The sequence below is a fragment of the Aspergillus fumigatus genome, chromosome 1 (assembly GCF_000002655.1).
Source record: "Aspergillus fumigatus Af293 chromosome 1, whole genome shotgun sequence".
Classification (NCBI taxonomy): domain Eukaryota; kingdom Fungi; phylum Ascomycota; class Eurotiomycetes; order Eurotiales; family Aspergillaceae; genus Aspergillus; species Aspergillus fumigatus.
The window spans coordinates 1,576,946-1,596,939 of record NC_007194.1 but is presented as its reverse complement, the minus strand read 5'-3'; the positions used below and the strand labels follow the sequence as shown (position 1 = coordinate 1,596,939).

The 19,994-nt window shown below is 48.4% G+C and overlaps 5 protein-coding genes across 5 annotated transcripts; 3 read left to right on the top strand and 2 right to left on the bottom strand.

The window, feature by feature from the left end:
* Window positions 1-241: 241 nt before the first annotated feature.
* On the top strand, window positions 242-5,878 carry AFUA_1G05560 (GTP-binding protein RBG1). Its single transcript, XM_077803832.1, has 11 exons — window positions 242-444; window positions 510-530; window positions 591-633; window positions 697-774; window positions 830-866; window positions 920-990; window positions 1,047-1,384; window positions 1,441-1,797; window positions 1,857-1,977; window positions 2,039-4,458; window positions 4,580-5,878. The coding sequence occupies exons 1-10, from the start codon at window positions 424-426 to the stop codon at window positions 2,056-2,058; spliced, it is 1,107 nt and encodes a 368-aa protein (XP_077660003.1). The 5' UTR covers window positions 242-423; the 3' UTR covers window positions 2,059-4,458; window positions 4,580-5,878.
* Window positions 5,879-8,973: 3,095 nt separating this feature from the next.
* On the top strand, window positions 8,974-11,205 carry AFUA_1G05550 (DNA-binding domain-containing protein; the record flags this gene model as incomplete). The annotated part of the gene is made up of 2 exons (XM_745211.2): window positions 8,974-9,866; window positions 9,927-11,205. Exon 2 carries the CDS (start codon window positions 9,994-9,996, stop codon window positions 11,203-11,205), a length of 1,212 nt encoding a protein of 403 aa, XP_750304.1. The 5' UTR covers window positions 8,974-9,866; window positions 9,927-9,993.
* Window positions 11,206-12,240: 1,035 nt separating this feature from the next.
* AFUA_1G05540 (PXA domain-containing protein) lies at window positions 12,241-16,313 on the bottom strand. The gene is made up of 3 exons (XM_745210.2): window positions 15,639-16,313; window positions 14,774-15,581; window positions 12,241-13,053 (listed from the first exon to the last, which is right to left on the bottom strand). Exons 1-3 carry the CDS (start codon window positions 16,306-16,308, stop codon window positions 12,360-12,362), a joined length of 2,172 nt encoding a protein of 723 aa, XP_750303.2. The 5' UTR covers window positions 16,309-16,313; the 3' UTR covers window positions 12,241-12,359.
* A 164-nt stretch (window positions 16,314-16,477) lies between these two features.
* Window positions 16,478-17,973, top strand: AFUA_1G05530 (uridine-cytidine N-ribohydrolase; the record flags this gene model as incomplete). Its single annotated transcript, XM_745209.2, has 5 exons — window positions 16,478-16,622; window positions 16,682-16,689; window positions 16,764-16,968; window positions 17,049-17,365; window positions 17,428-17,973. The coding sequence occupies exons 1-5, from the start codon at window positions 16,571-16,573 to the stop codon at window positions 17,971-17,973; spliced, it is 1,128 nt and encodes a 375-aa protein (XP_750302.2). The 5' UTR covers window positions 16,478-16,570.
* A 240-nt stretch (window positions 17,974-18,213) lies between these two features.
* Window positions 18,214-19,983, bottom strand: AFUA_1G05520 (mandelate racemase/muconate lactonizing enzyme family protein; the record flags this gene model as incomplete). The annotated part of the gene is made up of 2 exons (XM_745208.2): window positions 19,255-19,983; window positions 18,214-19,189 (listed from the first exon to the last, which is right to left on the bottom strand). Exons 1-2 carry the CDS (start codon window positions 19,428-19,430, stop codon window positions 18,214-18,216), a joined length of 1,152 nt encoding a protein of 383 aa, XP_750301.1. The 5' UTR covers window positions 19,431-19,983.
* Between the last annotated feature and the right edge of the window lie 11 nt (window positions 19,984-19,994).

The following is a 19,994-nucleotide window of genomic DNA, read 5'->3' as shown; positions in this document are numbered from 1 at the left end:
AGGTTTTGTACGAGTGGAGCAACAAAATGCCAATTCATATCATCTCATCTTAATGGAACATTGGACCATTCTCGACCACTCACGGTGTTTTTCCTTTGATACACAAGAGTTTCCATCCGCAAAAAGAACGGAAGTTGCCACTGCGATGCCTGATTTTGGCCTGAGGTCTCAACCCCGCCGTGTGAGACCGCCTTGATTGAGCAGCAAATGAACTGGCGGCCACAATTTCAAAGATTGATCTCTCCGCAGAAACACCTTCACGATTGACGTGCATACGATTTGTCTCGGGTATAGACTGCATTCAGCGAGCGAGACAATAGGAGAAGCCCTACTGGATTCTTTATTCCACTTCTGATTTCTCTTTTTCTTTGTTCTTATACATTGCGCCTAGTACAAGGGTAGTACTCATACCAAACCGTCAAAATGTCGACGACCGTGGAGAAGGTATAGTTGTCACATATGTCTCATCTTTGATGAAGCTGATCATGCTAATTTCTTTATGACTGCAGATCAAGCAAATTGAGGAGGAGGTTCGTACAGCAATCGCCGCGTTGGATGGTCATGTGCTTCGAAACTAACCGAAGGTGCAGATGGCTAGGACTCAAAAGAACAAGGCGACAGCGTTTCACTTGGGTATGTGCAGGACAAAGATAACAATTCATGTATCTTGGGAGAGGATAACTGACGGTTGTGAAGGTCAACTCAAAGCGAAGCTTGCAAAGTTAAAACGAGAGCTTTTGACCCCATCCGGCGGCGGTGGCGGCGGAGGTGGTGGTAAGTGGAAAGGTGTCGCGATTGTCTTTTATAGGAGGCTAACAAGGAGGTTCAGTTGGTTTCGATGTCGCTCGTACCGGTGTTGCCAGTGTGTATGTATCGACTGAACGATCTTTGAGTACAACAAGAGGCTTACTCGGAGTAGTGGTTTCATCGGCTTCCCCTCCGTCGGCAAGAGTACCTTAATGAGCAAATTGACTGGCCAACATTCCGAGGGTATGTTTGGAATTGACCACGTAGAGCTGAACGGAAACTGACCTTCGGATTCGCAGCCGCCGCATACGAGTTCACAACCTTGACAACCGTTCCCGGCCAGGTGCTGTACAACGGTGCGAAAATTCAGATTCTCGATCTCCCCGGTATCATTCAGGGTGCCAAAGATGGTAAAGGTCGTGGTCGTCAGGTCATCGCAGTGGCCAAGACTTGCCATCTCATTTTCATTGTCCTAGACGTCAACAAGCCGCTGCTCGACAAAAAGATTATCGAGAACGAATTGGAAGGGTTTGGTATCAGAATCAACAAACAACCGCCCAACATTGTTTTCAAAAAGAAAGACAAGGGTGGTATTGCCATCACTAGCACCGTTCCCCTAACACATATTGACCATGATGTATGTGCTCCTGATGTGTGGCTCTTTCAGGCTCGAAGCTGACCATTATTGAACAGGAAATCAAAGCTGTCATGAATGAATATAAGATTTCTTCTGCGGATATTTCCATCAGATGTGATGCCACCATTGACGATCTAATTGACGTCCTCGAGGCAAAGAGCCGAAGTTATATACCAGTCATCTACGCTCTGAACAAGATCGACTCCATTTCGATTGAAGAGCTAGATCTTCTTTACCGAATCCCCAACGCTGTCCCCATTAGTTCCGAGCATGGCTGGAATATCGATGAGCTTCTGGAACTAATGTGGGAGAAACTCAACCTCAGACGAGTCTACACGAAACCCAAGGGAAAGGCTCCTGATTACTCGGCTCCTGTTGTCTTGAGATCAAACGCGTGCACAGTTGAGGACTTTGTATGATTTCACCAGACCCCTACGAGACACTGGGAGCCATTACTGATACGTGTGCATAGTGTAATGCCATTCACCGGTCGATCAAGGATCAGTTCAAGGTTGCCATCGTTTATGGCCGCTCCGTCAAACACCAACCGCAGAGAGTCGGTCTCTCGCATGAATTAGCGGATGAGGATATTGGTATGCTGCCCCTGTGATTTACGTTATCCTTCGTGCCGCAAGAGCTGACGAGTCAACGTAGTCACGATTATTAAGCGCTAAAGAATCCTGATGAACATGAAATCCGAGAGTCCGTCCCACAGTAGGAACGGCTGTGGCGAATCGTGCACGAGAGCCTTCGAAGGTCTGTGTCAGTGATGCTGCGCTAAGATCCTTTGCGAAAGGCAAAAGGGCCTCCCTTCGTGTGACATAGCTCCGCGAGACGCCACGGGCGTGTGACGGGGCCGGACTAGACGATCCGCGCACGGGCAGCATGCTGCCGGCTGCGACTTAATTTCGGACAATCTACTTGTTGGAGATGATCTACTGGTTCATGGGCCAGAATGGTCGCGATGCTACCCTCTAGTGTTCAAGGTGAGATCGAGAAGAAGTTATGATGGGCGTCTGAAATCAAAAAGTTTCAAAGTCGGGATCTTATTTTTGATTCAGCAGCATGTAATCCATACCTACTATATGGTAGCCTGCCGAAGTTTTTTTTCTCCTTCCCTTCAAAGTTAGCATGCATGCATTAGCTGTAAGATATCTGTCCAGTCCCAGCCTGGAAGTAAGATGGATGACTCGACGGCGAGTCAGCTGCGCGATCGTTCCTTGCGCCCTCATCTGAACTCGATCTCCGCGCAGAGGAGTCAACGGTTCAGCCGTGAAAGACCACCTCAATACGCGCAGATTGCCCGCAACACCAGATAGGCCTCGCTTGTGGCTCACAGAGTACTGCAATGTCAGATGTCAGTGCGAAGTGACTGCGATGGTCAGGGCTTCCAAGGACTTTTGACATTACTATCCCACCACAATTGAAGAACCGGGCACCGGGCTGGATTTGACGAAAGCCGTCCTTTCAGAGCGCTGTGGTACGAAATAAGTTGCGCGAGCTGTGCTACTCAAAGAGACCGATTTATATTGTATTTGCGATTGCTCTCCCAATAAGGAGGTCTGCTTGCAACGCTGACATCGTTAAATGTTAGCTGGGCAGGCTCCGTAATTGGTTCAAGTACCGTGAGGACAAGCGGTGCCTGCGTTAGCAGGGCGACGTACATGCCCGGGGGAAAGGCAATACACCTATCGAATTGACCACTTACAGAGCATGACGAGGGGAAAGCATATCCTCTGACAGAGGCAGAGCCCGTCATATCCTGTTCTCACTGTTAAGTCAGAAAGTACGAAGCACCTCTTCATTTTCTGCGAAGAGTGCCGTGATGAATCCGGCCAAGGGTAAGGTTGCAGGCAAGGTTGCATATGTGCATCAGAAAGACAGGATCGTGCCCAGTGTAAGAAGGTATGCCCTACATTCGTGCCCTACCTGCGCCTTAGGCCTCAAAGCCCCAACCTGAACCCGAAGCTCGGACCTCAGGCACTCAGGCAATCAATTAGGCCTTCAAATGACGCCACGGATGTCAGGCACCGATTTCTGTGTCCTGACTCCTGAAGGCTTACGGGGGTGATCCTAGTCACGGAACGACAGGAATTTTGACCATACAAATATTGTCATTGGTGGATCTAATGAGTGGTCTAGATGATAAAGCGTCTGGATGTGGGGGAACGCCGCCTCATTGCGAAGAAGCTGCCCACAGGAGCGTTTAATGGGCTTCGATGATATGTCCAGGATGGAACCACCGGAGACGGCCGCCAAGGTCCGTATGTGCAGTATGACTTCGATAACAGTAGGAATAAGAAGCGGTCTGCGCGGAACCGAAGCCTTACCCATGCTTTCTAGTCTTTTAGCTGCAGTTGCGGACGAACTTTGTGACAGGGAATAGCTTCCTGATGGTTATGCGCGGGATCTATACTGCGCGACTGGCGGGAAAGAGCTAATCGAATCGTCATTTGCGCATCGGGACTTCGATATCGGAGTTGACTGTAGGATGCGTGGATTCAATCAGAGCACAAGCATAAGACATTGATCGAATAATAGTTAGTTAGCTATTGTTGTTGACACAATCTGAGATGGAAGCAAAGCGTTTGTCACACAGCTCGATTCGGTTGAATCAAATGTCTCGCTGTCGGCGAGGAGGGGCCTTCTCATGGCGTAGCTACGCCGGTACGGAGTACTCCATACTCCGTCTCCGTAGCAAATGGAGAAGAACGAGGGGCGACGGCGCAAGTCAATGCAAAGCAGCAAACCCTTCCCGTCAGGTGACTGCAATCGCACCAACTGATGCAGGTTTTCATCAGTGTGGAGGTCTGCATTTTCCTCTTCTCACTACACGACAGTACCTGGCCACATATTTGGTTGTGTTTATAATTCTTTTCTTGGAGCTTGTCTTACACTCTTGTCCAGAATATGGAGTTCTGACTTTTTTTGGGGGTCGGCATAGCGGGATCCTTCAATGCAGCCACACGACGGCTGTGTTACATTGAGGTTGAAGTTTCTTTTACCTCAAGAGGAAATTTGCAAGAGAGGACTTCCAGACGTTCAGTGATTTGCAACTCTGAAATTTTTGACAGGTGCGTACGATAAAGAGTGGATGTTAATGAGCTCATCTCGCAGAGTGAGACAACTAGTGCCAGTGGAATTGGGGTATCTCCTCCATTTTGTCCCACCCTGAGTACGTACTAACTAAAACAGGGTAGATCAATACTATGAAGGCTCTCATCTCTTTCTAAGTTCATCAAGCGGATTTCTTGCTGATGTCATCATTGTCCCAAGCTCACGAGGAGTCGGCCTCGGACTTTTCCTCGTTGGCAGTGCCTCCTTTGATTATTATCATCGTGCGGCGTTTATGCAGGTTATAAATACGGTGGGGAGTCTCTCACCAACCTGGAAAGAGTCAGTATGGTAATGTACGTATGTAACTGTACCAATCGTCAGCAAGACCTGAGGTTTTTAATCACGAAGCCAACCCGGAAGTTAGTTGTTTCACCTTCATGTGTACAGGCTAGGTAAGCAGTAGACCGGATGGTACCTACATTAGATGAATGACCACACATAATCTATGCTCATATTGAATACTGACAGATGTGGATGCAGTCGTACCTGGCAGGTGCTGATGACTTGGTCAGTAATTAAACACCTTAGCGTAGGTGAGCCTAACACGATGGCACCTTGTCTCAGATTTGCTGTCTGAGGGCCAGTCCTCAGTCCAAAGTCTAATGATGAATGGTGAAGCTACCGAACTATGAAGGTAGCTGGTCTAAAGTCTGAAAAGAAGCCCAGAGATTAATGCAGTAAATCTTACACTTGGATGAGAACCTAGACAAACTATCTTAGTACTTCCTCTCACTTTCCATTCCGCCTGCACAAAACCGGCCGGAGACCAATTATGATCTCTATCCTGGTCGCCAAATAGAAACTGCACGATCCTATGTACTCTACTTCTCTATAGTTGTGGAGCACTAGAGTAAGTCAGGTGCAGCGTAGAGGTTATTAATCCATCTAGTCTAGATTATGAAGGAGCACAGTGCGCACAATCAGATCGATAGCTTCAATCCCGAGATTCCTCTTGGCTAACTACAAGGGACAATTAGCATTTCTTATTTGTTGGATTGCAATTTTTTGGCCAATATACCAGCGACGGTGCGTCGTGTTCTTCGCCAAATGAGATCACATATCCATCTGGTCGGAAATCACTGCCGCTTTTAATTCATCTCGCTGCAGTCTTTACCTTGAAATGCTAGATGATTTGAAGAACAGCTTTGATCATGGTAGGATTGGAGGTCAAATTTGCAATCCCCGGCTATCCTGTAAGAGGGAGACTAAGACGTGTCATTTTACAGAGTACACGCGAAAAGAAAGTGACATGGACACCCCTATGCCAACTCTCGAGATTCCCTTTGAGTCGACTACCCCGATCCCTCGTGGTCATTCCGATAGGTGGGGCGCATTGGCGAGACCAGAGCATAGATTTTGCCCAACAATATGGCTTTTTCTAAGTGCTGTACTCCGTAGGATTTTTTTTTTTTTTTTTTTTTTTTGGCAATACAAATATCATTCTGACTTTTGACCCATCTGCCTACAGTAATAAGCCAAAGAGCCACCTGTATTTGTGTCCTACGTTGATCATTGAAGCCTTGAAGCCTTGATAGGGCTGTGCTGCAGAGGCGGCATCAGCTTCCCTTGCAATTTACCGCATCTAGTAGTCTTCTCATGCAGGCGATTCTAATACAAAGTAGCTTAGCACACCTACAAGATTGTATTCTTTTTCAATTATTTTCTTAGGCAAGACGTGTTTACAAACAAACCTACTTATGTGTAAGCGAATTCATTGCCCCCTTCGTTCTTCCCTATTTAATTTTCGCGATTACCTGTTCATTAACTTCTTTAGACAGAGTTTGGTCACGATTTGCATTGCTTAGGGTGCCGGGCCGGAGTGGACCACTGGTCCGCTGTGGGCCCCTTGTGGACCATGGGCCTTGGGGGTCCTAGCTCCTACTCATAACAATACAAGTTTGGCGACTCTTAAAGTCTCCTCTGTCACTCTGGTAGTTTGGCCGAGAACAGCACGGAGTAGTAAAAATCTAGAACTCATCAGCAGGACTGCCAATAACTCTAAACCTCATAAGGAATAAGCCCTTTTGATGTTTTTCATCCATGCTCCTTATGCGCGTTGTGATAGGTCAAAGCGCAAGTATAACCCTGCTTGTCTTACATAGGAAAAAAATTGAAGTCGATATACAGCCTTTGATTCGTCCGAGGTATCTCTTCGAATGTCGCCTCGTGACAAAGTACTATGCATTTTGAGCTGTAGATTTTCCTCTTTTCCGCTATTCCTTGACTTATCTATGGCTCTAAATTGCGCACGACTACTTTCTTTTTCCGTTACCCTCTCCTCCCTGCTGGGGCGTCCCCGTCCAACACGAATGACATTGATTTGCAAAATATGGTTTGACTTATCATCACTCAAAGTGTCAAACCGCAAATCGCGCTTTCTTCATTCAATGAAACAGGCAAAATGAATATTCGTCATCCTTGGCCGTCAATAGGTCGATCACGATCTGCCCCTTCAAGGATTCAATTTGACACATACTTGACTGTATGCTAATCGGGCGCCATCTTTCTATCTCCATCTTTATACATCGCATCTATAATCATAAAAGATGCTCAACTAACTGTCGCAAGATGAAGGATGGGGGTGGATTCGCACGTCGATAACCCAAAGGGCCTATCTGGCTGAATAGTCCGACGGGCTCATAATCTACAAGGTTGTGAAGAAAAGCCGTTGAGCCAGGGCTTTATGTTAGATTTTCTGGAGTCCTCGCTCTATTAAACTCACCTTCACTGTTTGTTTTAGGTAAGTCATGCGGATATTAGGTTCAGCGTCTGTCAACTTGGTCGTGGCTTGCATCTCGAGGCAATCGAAATCGAGTCATCCGAACCCACTCGGTATCTAGTCCAGAAGCAGTGCCTTGACTCTCATTCTACGACGATCTTTCTCGACTCGAACAGATGATCATCCGCTAACACCTTGGAGTAGCGCCATCATATGGCCTCGATGAATCCAGTGAGCTTGTCGAATGAGTTGATGATTTATGACCACAATAACAGAGAGCAACACCTCCTGCCTCTATCTTGCACTATTTCTCCTGTCATTCTTGTCCAAAGTTCTCCCAGAAACCCAATGGCTACATGGTTCTCTACTGGCTCAAGGTAACTTTCGCTCCACTCTGGATCGGGTACCAAACCCCCTTTCTCGTGATGCCTGGTACACTTAACTAAACCGACTTAGCAGTAGTATTTAGTAGTACCCCATGGCCTAAGCAAACCAGGCAAGTACTTGAGCTGGTCACCTGTTGTCAATCCATGACCTTTGCTTCCGTGTAACAACACCCATGCTAAGTTCCCTGCAGACAAGGAGAACATGAGCCTGTAGGTTTCCATCGGACTCATAGTCTTTATACGAACCTTTTAGGTATCACACAGTTCCCAGGATCTCGACTATACCTAACTTCGTTTAGAAAGAAGGGAAAACCTGAATGTGTCTTTACCGTCATTAATACTAGGTAGGTACAGTATCTTAATTTCATGAAACAGCGTCATACGAGACCGTACTACACTATCTTTACCTACAGAGTACGTAGCTGTATTCAGACCAAGCAAGATCCTTGTCCAGCAATCTCAGCAGTTACCAATCAAAAACTGACTCCCCCACCATTTGCCATTCAGCAAGATCATTCTGATGATTTATTTGCTTCTTAGCCTCCTGCCGATGGACCAATCACTGAGAAAGTCGTCGCATCTTTCTTTCTGTTCACTATCTCTGTTTTCTCCATACTCGGCGATGCGTCGACACTCCGTCGAATCATTCACGTCTACTCCTGGACTAGGTCCTGTCGGTCGTGCACCAAATCAAGCAAGACCAGATGATTTCCTTTTTGATAGGTAGGTACCTCACCCTTTCCAATAGCGCTCAGTAGGTAGTCGATCCGACTCTGCTTCACCTTACCACGGACAAGGAGGTAGGTATCAGCTCTGTCTGTCTAGGCCTGTCAAACCTGATAGGTAAAGGCAGGTCAGAATTGGACAGGCATAGCAGTGTCAACAGTGGTACGGTGGTCTTTGTAGGTACGGGACAATGCTCGGTCCATTACGGTGGTAGATAGAACCCTAACTACCCCTCGGCCATTGGCAACAAGCATTGTTCTGTTCGTAAGCAGAGAGTACCTACCTCACCTAAGTAGCTAGTTACCGACAGACAGTATTATTTACCATGTCAGAATGTGCCTGTGCTTCCAGCCGACCTCTTTTTCACACCATTATTTATTATTTTCACATTTATTTTCCCTTACTTTATTCTTTCTAATTTCTTATTTTTATTTGAATTTATTTTTTCTGATATTTTTCCCCTCCAATTTTTTAATTCCGCGTCCATGCCTCTCCCGCATGCAGCTGCGCACCACCCCTCCATTGATTGATCTACTACTCAGGACAAACGAGTAGTAGAAGAAAAAGCCTCCATGTCCTTTTTCTTGTAGACATATCCCCATCTATACATATTGTCATCAGATTTTCTTTTTTTTTATTTAGAAAAAAAATTGATAAATATATATATATTTCTTTTTTTTACTGAATAGCTTCGGATGGCCTTCGGGGATACAGGTACTCGAAAGAAATTGGCCCTCACGGGATTTGCTTGTTGCTGCTAGCATTCACTACCAGAAAGGGATTTACTACCTCTCTAACTTCCTTACGCTTCTCTACGTACCACTGTTCTTCAACTTCTGTAATTCGCATATCGTCCTCTCTGAATGCCTTCGGATTGAGCATGCATGATTTTTTATCCTCTCGGCTGTGGATTGTCTCCTCTTTGCTTTTTCTCAGTGGACGATTGACCCATTTCCCCTCTTATACTTTTTTCTTCAGACTACTTTAGCGGCCAGTCCGGCCTGTTCCTGGTTGGTATCTCTTGTGCCTGTACTGCCGAATCTCCTCCCATAGCCCTGTAACCTCCTCTTCTCCTACCGATTCTCGCACCCTCGATAGCTCTTCCTGACAATGGATGCGGAGAGCTCTCATACACAAGAGAATGAATTTGCACAATCACCCTGGATGGATATGAGGGCTTTCCAACCGTCTCCTCAGAATTCGCCTCCAATGGATTACTCAGGATTTGGGTATGGGGTAATGCCGCTGGACACTCCATACGGTGTCTCGATACCTCCTCCGTATGCATCATTACCTTTGACGATGCCTTCAAATACTTGGCCCAGCATGCTCACGACTCAACCACAATTCCAAGAACAAGCTCTGGCGCCGGTTCCCATCCCGGCATCCACAGCGCCAGTCACGCCGGTTCAACCACCTCGCAAATCGTCCACCAGTGGCTCCACGCCTCGGAGGACTCTAACGGATGAGGACCGTCGGCGAATGTGTCTCTATCATGAAGAACACAAGACGGCTAAACAGACTGACATTGGAGGTAAGTCTACTGCTTTGTTGCGCAACAATGAACGAGCGAGACTGACCAAACCATAAACAGCATTATTTGGAGTAGAGAGGAGGTACAGTATACCAATCTTTTCGTTCGGAACCTGTTCTTGTACTGCATGTGGGTAACGTCCATTCTGACGCTTGCTTTTACGTTCCAAAGTACTGTTTCCAAGGTGCTTCGTCAGAAGGAGAAGTATCTCAATCCAGACGAAGGAAGTCGGTCACCGATTAAGCGAGCCAAGGGACGAGTTCCCGACATTGAAAAGGCTCTATCGAACTGGGTGAGAAATTATCAAAAGCAGGGTTACCCGCTGAGCGATGAAATGATCAGAGAAAAGGCTTTGTTCTTTGCAAGCACTTGCGGCAGTCCAGACGGCAAAGAAAAGGTCCTCACCCAAAGCTGGTTGGAAAAGTTCAAGCTGAAGAACAACCTAATGGGCGCGAAGTCTCGGAAGGGCTCATTCGCGAAAAGCGATTCAGAGAGCCCTACACGTTTGACTATCGATTCAGCTCTAGCTTCTGCTGTGCAGTCCCCTTCTGTGCTTTCTCCCACGTCACCGACCGGGTTTGCATCGCCGTCACCGTTGTCTCCCATCATGAATCCAGAACACATGCGCAAGGAGCTTGCAAAAAGCCTAGATGAGCTTGCTGAGGAGTATCAGCACAAACACGCGAAAAGCACCACCTCGCTCGATACGAATTGCTCGCTTTCTGCCAGTGTGACTAGCCCCACATCCACATTGGTATCGGACAGTCCATTCACACCTGTCAGTCAGTCGCGGGGATCGCTCGCAGACAGCCAGTCGAATAGGCCACGAAGCCAGACGCTTCCAACAGGCACCCTCGACCCATCTTTGATATCTACAGAAGAATCGTCCGATCATTCGCTCTCTAAAGCGGCTTTGCAGCAGTCGTTGTCTATCACAACCCTTGAGTCACCTCTCGAGGATGAGCACAACTCGAAGAAGGGCCCCGGTCTCGATACATCATCCAATACCATCAAGCGCAATCGCAGCAACCCTGAGATCAAGGCAAAGCCCATGTACCCGCCCTCCTTTTCCAAATCTACAACTGTGTCACCAATTAGTTCCCCGGGGTCTCCAACGCAGGATGAGGCACGAAGAGCTCTTGAGCTTGTGGTGTCCTATTTCGAGCACCAGCCAACGGGACTCGGCGCACAGGAATTCGTAACCATTGGGAAATTGATGGAGAGACTTGAGCTCGCCAGGGCCCAGCAAACTGCTCTCCCCGGTGGTCTGGCGCGCATTGATGAACTTGAAGATGCTCCTCAATTGACCAAGAAACGAAGCATTCACAACCTGGGTTAAGCCAAGGCTTCGAAATGGGGACGCTGACAAGAGCTCCCACTTGGGCGACATTCTACATACCAAGATTTTCTAGATCAAATTTTAGCTGTCATCACCTCATTTTCCCATTCTTGAATTTTCACCTTCTTCCGCCATGACCGATCTTCCCCTATCTTCAAATTATATCCCTTTTGTTTTTCCTGGGCGGCCGTTTTGTTTTCGAGCTTTTGCATTCACTGCCTATGTCATATTCAAACGATTTGTTTCATTAAGAGCTCGACAGCTGTCGGGCTGTGAGAAAAGCTAACGGATGATACACTTATACGAGAGGGCAACCTCAGCTTCTACAACCATATGCCGGAGAGCACTGCGAATGCTCTATTTATCGACCGACAACATGGATACGGTGAACAGGACGGCTACCTACAGAGCTGGAGCTGGTAAAATCAGGATCTAATCATTTCTGGGTTATTTCTTTCGCCTTGCATTTTCGTGACTTCTCATTTACTACATTATTATCCACACTTAAAACTTGATCGCTCACGCGGGCTTGCATTTGACTCCCATCTTTCCTTCCTCCTTACCTCATATCATCATACTCTTAGTTTCATGGATTTCGGTTGGTACAGGACGAGGCTAATACTTGGGCGATAAGGAACGGAACCTTGCAAGGTCATCCACAACGTCATGGATTGTTTGTCATTTCTCTTGCATGTCTACTGCCTCCACGTCACTTTATTCACCTATCCTTATCGTTATTGATTTTATTCCTTGCAATTTCAGTGGGTTTCAATACCCCTAGGTTGTCCCTGTCAAGTGACAGGTACGGTACCTTATTTGATCTATTGCGAGCAGTGGACTGGGTGCCTTACCTTGCCACGCCTCGTCTGCTTCCCCGCTGGCAATGCCACAATGCTGGCTGTTCCATACCTTATCCTCTCTAATATGGACATGGGCCTATCGGCCTATCGGCTTATTCTACTCCGTAGGTCCTGCCGTTTTGCAACTAGCTTGCATGGACTGGCCGCCGAGATATGTTAAGCCTTGAGCCGTATAGAATATGGTATCTTTAGTATGATTAGCGCAATTACACCGCAAAGAGTTACAGTACAACAGTGGTATTGATATGCTGACACAGCCAGACCATCCAGTATGGGAGGGGAAAATGAAGAGGTCTACGCCTCCGGAACTTGATCTGTGGCAAAGGAGATACCCCTGTCTTCCATGAGCTCTGCTATGCTGTGGTTCGACAGCTCGGGGAGAAGCTTCGCGAGAACAGTTTCAATGATGGAGTAGATTAGATGCTTGTTGCAATACTCGTCAGCGAAAAGGTCCAAGATATCACGCTCAATTGCCTCCAAGATGAGGGTCTCTTCAGGATCGTTGGGAGGAGTGGGTACAGGCGAAGATGATCGGGAGGGCGGCTGCTGCGAGTCATCTCCCGTCGAGCCGTTAAGGGCGGTCGGGCCAGAGGTATTATCTGACACACCAAAGAAAACTCGTGCGACTGGCCGAGGCACTAGAGACAGAATGCGTCTCGCGCATTTTCGCTTGATGGCAGCAATTTCTGGCCCAGAGGGCCCCTGGTTCTGAGCTAAGGACGGCGTTGGCGCAGAGGTAAGAGGTTCCGGCGTCGTCCTGTCAGCATTGCCAGGGGTTGTTGCATCACCAGTAGGGCCATGCTGTGTGGGCGTAGGAGGCCGCACGGACAATTGCGGAGGCTGCGGAGTCGGAGCCGATAATCGATTTACATCTGCCCCTTGGCTTGGACGGGCATTTGATGGGAATAGCGCTGCCCTGTATGCGCGAAGCAAGTTGGGCAACAAGGTGGGGGTGAGAATATGGTCTTGAATGCTCTCGTGAAGGAACCTGGATGGAGAATAGTCCGAAAAAAATTTTCGGTCAGGGGTTAGCACTCGTCAGACATGCAAATAAGAAAAAGAAAGATGAGGAATCAGGGACCAGATTGTGTAGGCGGAAAAAGCGCAGAGGGCCTCGAGAAAGCAGCGGTAAACCCCAGACTGTGGAGAGGCGGTCGTATTCAATCCGGGTCTTTCCTTTGGACAGCCTCAGAAAGGGAAAAGTAAGTGGATGTCAATCAAGTCGAAAGTAACCATTTGTAAGGTTGCATGCGTGGAGAGCTAATAAGATCGCCTTGACTAGAGCTCGCATATGGTAGCAGAGGAGCTTGGGCCAGTTATTGGGCCAGCCTCAATGCTGAAGATGACGAAATTTGATGGGAGAATGGAAGGAAAGCAGATCCCATTTGTTGATGTGTATCATCCAGAGAGAAGACGGCGTTTCCAGAGTGGAAGTTACAGGCATGTTCAAACCCAACCAACCCCAAAGCCACAATGACCTCGACCGGGATAGATGAGATTTGAAATACTGCTGAAGAAGATTGCATTGATTGGCCCTGAGAGAAAAAGGAAAAGGGGGTTGGTCTCGCCCTATCCATGCAAAAGTCCAAACGTTGCATGGCAGTTTAATCAACACTGTCAAAGATCGTCGCAAATCATGTTGTGTATCATGCCTCTTGGCGTTCAGTTAAAGAACGCAAGGCTTGACGTGCACCCAATTACTGCATGGATATTGGATTAATTCGTAAATCGGGGTTGTTCTGGCGACACCATGGCAACGTTGCGGTCCAAACCAGCAAGAGGGATTCTTCTGTTTTTTGTCTCCTTTTCTCCGCTTCGGTTTTCTTCCTCTTCTCTTCTTCTCAGACCATGTCAGACCATGTAGTGACAACCCCTTTAAGCTGGCATCGGATTTGCACGGAACGACTCGAAGTTGAGCGGCACGGAAAGGGCCGGCCCAGGCCACCTCTCAACTACCACAGCCATGCCAGTGCGTAGGTAGTGGATAGAATAGACGTGAGATTGACAGGGGAAGTCAACTTCGACACAGGTTCGGCCACCCCGAGCCAACCACCAATCGGGGAGAAGGATGATCACCAGGTTCCAAGATGATGACCGCCATTTAAGCCCAGAAAAGCAAAAACCGCATGCCTGATGATGGCATTCTTCTCAAGATCGGAAACTTGAGTCTCCTCATTTGTATGATTGGACGATATTGAAAAGCGATTACGACCATAGGCTCCTTCATGGAAAATTGGCCAGTCGGTAATTTCAATACGGGTATTGTAAGAAACCCATATGCGCCGGTCACGGTTTGTAATGACAATACGGCCAGACATGGATGATGCAGGTCGTCCATTACAGGGCCCATGCGGTAGAGGAGCCGGCGCAACCACCAGCAGCGGATCAAGTGACCGATGCAATATGCGAGCAATGCAACTCCATTACTCTACTGCATCCTTCATCCCGCTGGGGCTCTTGAGACTTGAAACGCTCTGCCGATGGAGGAGACGCCAGCGTGGATCATGTTCGAAGATCGAATGCCACCTCTTCTCCGCAGTCCACAGTCCACAGTCCACACCCACTCTTCTAGAGCGCAAAAGTCATAACGGCACGGCTCGTTATCGAAGCTCTCACCCTCATAGTTGCTGCTGATGAACGACTGCTGATGAACGACACATGGGGAAGAGTGGGAAGTATTTGAAAACTAATGAGATTGCTTTACTCACCTGTCAAGGACACTGCCGGTCTCGCCCAACTTGCCCGGTCCCGCCAAAGTCAAATATTGGAAAAGAGAGAGAAATCCTGCCAGCCATGGCATTCTCCGAGGAATGTCCAGCATTTGCAAAACCATACTATAAATTCGATAGTTGAGAATAGGGCGCTTAGTTGATGTGCCGCCCATGGGCGCCGATTTCTCGGTCTCGGAAATTTCTGGCGTTATAGCAGCTGACGAGACATTCGCTTTAGCATTTGTCATCACGCGAAAAAGTCCCGTCACGATGAATTGAAGAACAATATAGGTCAGATACAGATATTGCAGGATATTCCATAGCCACGCTTGTCCAAAAGATTGAGTCTGTGAAGACGATTGGTCCGACTTGGGATCATCGTTGACAGTGAGCAGGCCGAATTTGTGTAGGCGATCTTGCTGGTGACTATCTGCCGTGTCTTCCTCATGTTCGTCAAGTCGTTCTGCTGTCGATAGGAGCTTGGTGGTAGTCTCCCACAAGAACCATCCCTGACACATCTTTTCGCTGACTGCGTTCCCAAGTATCAAATCTGCTAGTATGTCACCGATAATAGTTCGTAGCGGGACATTTTCCAAATCCTCCGTCGGGAGGAGAATGGCCAACATTCCATGGGCCAGCAACTGCCGGTATATTGCCTCGTTCTCGCGTTGTTTCTCAATCGTCCGCATATCCGAGGAATCTGGGATTGGTGAAAGACTCGGATGTGGATGTAAGGCATGGTACGTTTCGCGAACAGAGGGGGAGAGTCCGGATAGTGTACTTTCATCGCGGGCCAGCCTGTACGCTAGATTCCGCGCGTGAGTATAGAAGACCAGCCAGCTGCTATAGGGAGATATCTCACATATTATATGCGCCTCTATTAGACCAGGAATCTCATCGAAGATCAACTGTGCAATGTCAGTTTCACGCAATCTCTGCTCAAAAGCACGAGTACAGTGCGCGATCACTTGAATGACTTCCTTGACGAGGTTCTGATCCGATGTGATTTTCGAATACCATGAGAGGACGAATTCCTTGATAATTATAGCAATTAATGCATACAGTTGAAGATCAACTTCATTTGAGCTCGTCAAAGGAGGCAACAATTCTTCCAATGGCTGTGGGGTTGAAGCACCTCCGCTTTGATTGCCCGCCTGCGAGCAAAGAACACGTCTTATCAATGCAACAGTTGCCTTGTCACTTGTCGCGCTAACCGGCTCATCACGATTGACATTTTTCGATAATCGAGACCGATGTCGAAGCTGAGGAGTTGCCTGCAAAACGGACGAGTCTTTGAATGCGAGTGGCTTGGAGCTGGAAGTAGTAGGCACGGCCTTGAGATGTGAAAGTGGAGTAAGACCCGGCTGAACAGATTCGCTGGTCATTTCATCCCAGTAATAACTTGAGGACGGCGATATTACATTCAGCGGTGCATGGAGAGGTATAGCAGGGTAAGTTAAAATGATACTTTCAGCCTCAGGTCGAGACTGCCACCAACAGATGAAGTAGACGATTAACGTTGAACAGCTCATGCAGGTAGAAGCGTTTGAAGCTTTCAGCTCCAATCACAATGACGCGCAGCTCCACATAATGTCACCCAAATATGGAAAATAGGGCTCAGGGTTATGAGTCGGCTTAGTGATTGCGTGCCTGATAAGACACAAGGGACCCCTTTTATCTGGGTTCCCCGCACCTTATCAGCATTCGCATTTCGCAGTCAAGGAAAAACTACGTGGATTTTTGAGAGAAGCAAAAGTCTTCTGATCATACTTTACTCACCGTGGAATTTCAAGAATGGACCCATCCCCTGACAGCCCAATTCCTCTATGGTTGGATTGTGATCCTGGTCCGTAAGCTTCACCTATACTTGCCTTGGCTACATCGATACTGATCAGCTGTATCCAGGACACGATGTAAGTACTGGACGCTGAAACACAACCTTACTATAGGTTTCATGAGGATTCTGGCTAAAACCAAAATGTCTCAGGACGCATTCGCTATTCTGCTCGCTGCGCATCATCCGTCGTTGCATCTCTTAGGAATTACAACCGTCCACGGCAACTCTTCTCTCGAGAATACGACGACTAACGCTCTAAGAGTCCTCGAAGCTATCGGTCGTCCAGATGTTCCTGTCTATGCCGGCAGCAGGAAGCCTTTTTGCCGGCCTGCAGTTCACGCTCCGGACATTCATGGTACGATCCATGACCCCTCCCCTTGCATAATTCTGCCAGCAGAAATGAGACGCTAAGGGCTAATGTTGTAATAAATACAGGCGATTCTGGACTCGATGGGACTGATTTGTTACCGAAAGCACCGAGGCTTCCTGTGATAGACAAAAACCCAATTGTCGCAATGCGTGATGCTCTCATGGCGCAACCAAAGGGAACGGCTTGGGTTATCGCAACGGGCGCCTTGACCAATGTTGGATTGCTTTTCGCAACGTTTCCCGAAGTAGCGGCTCATATTCAGGGTCTTAGCATCATGGGCGGTGCCATTGGTGGAGGGTTCACAGATGCTCCCATGAGTCGACTGCCGGGGGAACATGAGAGAATTGGAAATACAACACCCTGGGCAGAGTTCAATATTTATGTGCGTATATCAACATCGCGTCGGATTTCCCGATCGCTTCTAACCTCATCTTCGGTCAACAGTGTGATCCTGAGGCTTCCAAATCTATTTTCAACAATCCTACCCTGGCACCGAAGACAACAATGATCGGGTTGGATTTGACTCACCAAGTGCTTGCTTCTCGTAGTGTGCAGAACCGCATACTCCATGGATCCAGCGATTCCACCAAAACACCCTCAGTTCTCAGGAGAATGATGCACGCTCTACTTGTCTTTTTTGCTCAGACCTACGACAGCGTCTTCGGCTTGTCGTCCGGCCCTCCCCTTCACGATCCGCTCGCGGTGGCAGTCGCTATCTCAAATCTTAACCCCACCTTTGCGAAAAAGCACCCCGATCAAGCCTTGAAGTTCAATGACAAGAATGGTGAGCGGTTTGCTGTCGACGTGGTTACCGATGGCATCCATTCAACCAATGCGTCGGAGACTGGGCAGCTAGGCCGCACACTAGCTACTCCAATGGGCGGACATGGAGTAGCTATCCCCCGAGGAGTGGACCTAGAGGCCTTTTGGAACTTGATTTTGGATTGCCTCACGCGCGCCGACGAATGCAACGCGACGCGAAAGTCATGATGGTACGTTGCATGAGTCAAATCTTATCTTTAGACTGTGAATAAGCATATATATAGAACCTGGCGATCATAGACCCAGCGTGTTAGAAGATTTACTTGAGTACGGGGAGCATATTCTCGCATGCATCAGCTCACATCATGTATTTCTCATTTCTATTAGTCCATAATTCGATGTACCGCTATTCAAAACTAAGCAGATGAACCGCATGTTCAATTAATGCGTGCACCCAAGACCTTCCGATTACCATTCACGAATACCGCCATCAGGACCGAAGAACTCTTTGCACAACCAGGGTTCCGACTTCAGCGCGACTTGCCGAACAACCTCCTCGTCGACCTCAATGCCCAGGCCTGGACCCGTCAGGGCATCAACATAACCATCCTTAACCTCGAAGACACTAGGATCCTTCACATAACTTGTGATGTCATACTCGCCCGCCTCCGTGTTGTAGTGAATTCCCAAGCTCATCTCCTGGATCACAAAGTTGGGTGTAGAGAGATCAACCTGCATGCATGCCGCCAAGGCAATCGGACCCAGCGGACAATGAGGTGCAATGGCAACATCATACGTCTCCGCCATGGAGGCAATGCGCCGCAGCTCCGAAATCCCACCGCAATGGCTGATATCCGGCTGGAGGATGTCGACGCTCGCGTCCTCGAGGAACCGCTTCACGTCCCAACGGTTGTAGAGTCGCTCGCCTAGCGCGATGGGGCAGGAGACCTGATCCGCGAGCTGCTTGATGCCCTCCGGGTGCTCGGAGAGGAGAGGTTCCTCAAGGAACAGCGGCCGGTGAGGTTCGAGGGCCTTGGCGAGCTGTTTCGCCATGGGCTTGTGCAGCCGGCCGTGGAAGTCGAGGGCGGCATCGAGGCCGAGCGCCTTGACGGCCTTGAGGCGCTCGACGCATGAGTCGAGCACACTTGGTGAATCCAGCCAGTTGATGTCTTCTGTAGCGTTCATCTTGATCGCTTTGAACCCCTGCGCTAGTCGTGCTTTGCCCGCGGCTTCGACGTCGCCTGGACGGTCTCCGCCGATCCAGGCATAGACGGAGAGCTTGTTCCTGACTTTTCCTCCAAGGAGCTGATGGACGGGGACGCCGAGCCGGCGGCCCTTGAGATCCCAGAGTGCAATGTCGATGCCGGAGATGGCGGACATGAAGACCGGCCCTCCGCGGTAGAATCCGAGTCGCCAGGCCATTTGCCAGATGTGTTCAATATCACTGCAGTCAAAAACGTCAGCCGATCAGTAGTTGAGGCTGTGACAGACGGTGGTCTGAGCGCATACTCTGCTTCATAGCCCTGGAATCTCTTGCACAACGCATTAAGCGTCCCTTCCACAGCTTCGGTATGACCTTCAAGCGTACTCTCACCCCAGCCATAGTGGCCCTCTTCGTCAACAATCTTGACGAACAGCCATCTGGGAAGGACACGGAAATATTCGATGCTCTTGATCTTGGCCATGGTGTCGACTTCTGCAGGAAATTGCGGGGAGATTTTGGGATAAGGAGCTGCTCGCTTCCTCAAATGATTAAACGAAGATGCGGCCTTGCTGGAAGACAGAATGAGATTGGACAGAAGTAGATACAAATGATCAATTAGCTGTAGCGAGGGATTCAATAATGTAAAAAAGCTTCATGGGACCATTTACCACCCCCCCTCCTCCCCAAATCTCCGCTGGACGTGGGGGTGGGGGATGAAGCATGTCGGACATCCTCCGCTCTTGGATACCGATTGCCGACCGTGGGATGATTATATAGGAGCACTTGGCAATCGTTCCAAAAGTCAAACCATCATGCAATCAAGGCGGATTGTAATTGAGGGTTAAAACTGTTGGGAAGCAGCCGAAATCCATGGAGTAAAGGGTCATTGGATGCAGGAGTAACCGTCGGAAATATTCCATCTGGCAGGACATCCATAGAACTTTCCGATGATATGAGGTCACTTGACGCGAGTAAATCACCCTTTACAGGCCCATATCCTCATAGGAAAGAAAATATGTTCTGTAGAGACGCTGATTATTGATGA

What these genes read in the sequence shown, in the direction of transcription:
- AFUA_1G05560 (XM_077803832.1), top strand. Translation starts at nt 424, where the DNA reads ATGTCGACGACCGTGGAGAAG. An exon ending in GACTGGCCAACATTCCGAGG is followed by an intron (nt 991 to 1,046) that starts GTATGTTTGGAA and finishes TCGGATTCGCAG; the next exon opens with CCGCCGCATACGAGTTCACA. An exon ending in TAACACATATTGACCATGAT is followed by an intron (nt 1,385 to 1,440) that starts GTATGTGCTCCT and finishes ATTATTGAACAG; the next exon opens with GAAATCAAAGCTGTCATGAA.
- AFUA_1G05540 (XM_745210.2), bottom strand. Translation starts at nt 16,308, where the DNA reads ATGAGCTGTTCAACGTTAATCGTCTACTTCATCTGTTGGTGGCAGTCT. An exon ending in AATAGAGGCGCATATAATAT is followed by an intron (nt 15,582 to 15,638) that starts GTGAGATATCTC and finishes CGCGGAATCTAG; the next exon opens with CGTACAGGCTGGCCCGCGAT. An exon ending in ACCGGCAGTGTCCTTGACAG is followed by an intron (nt 13,054 to 14,773) that starts GTGAGTAAAGCA and finishes TTCTCCATCCAG; the next exon opens with GTTCCTTCACGAGAGCATTC.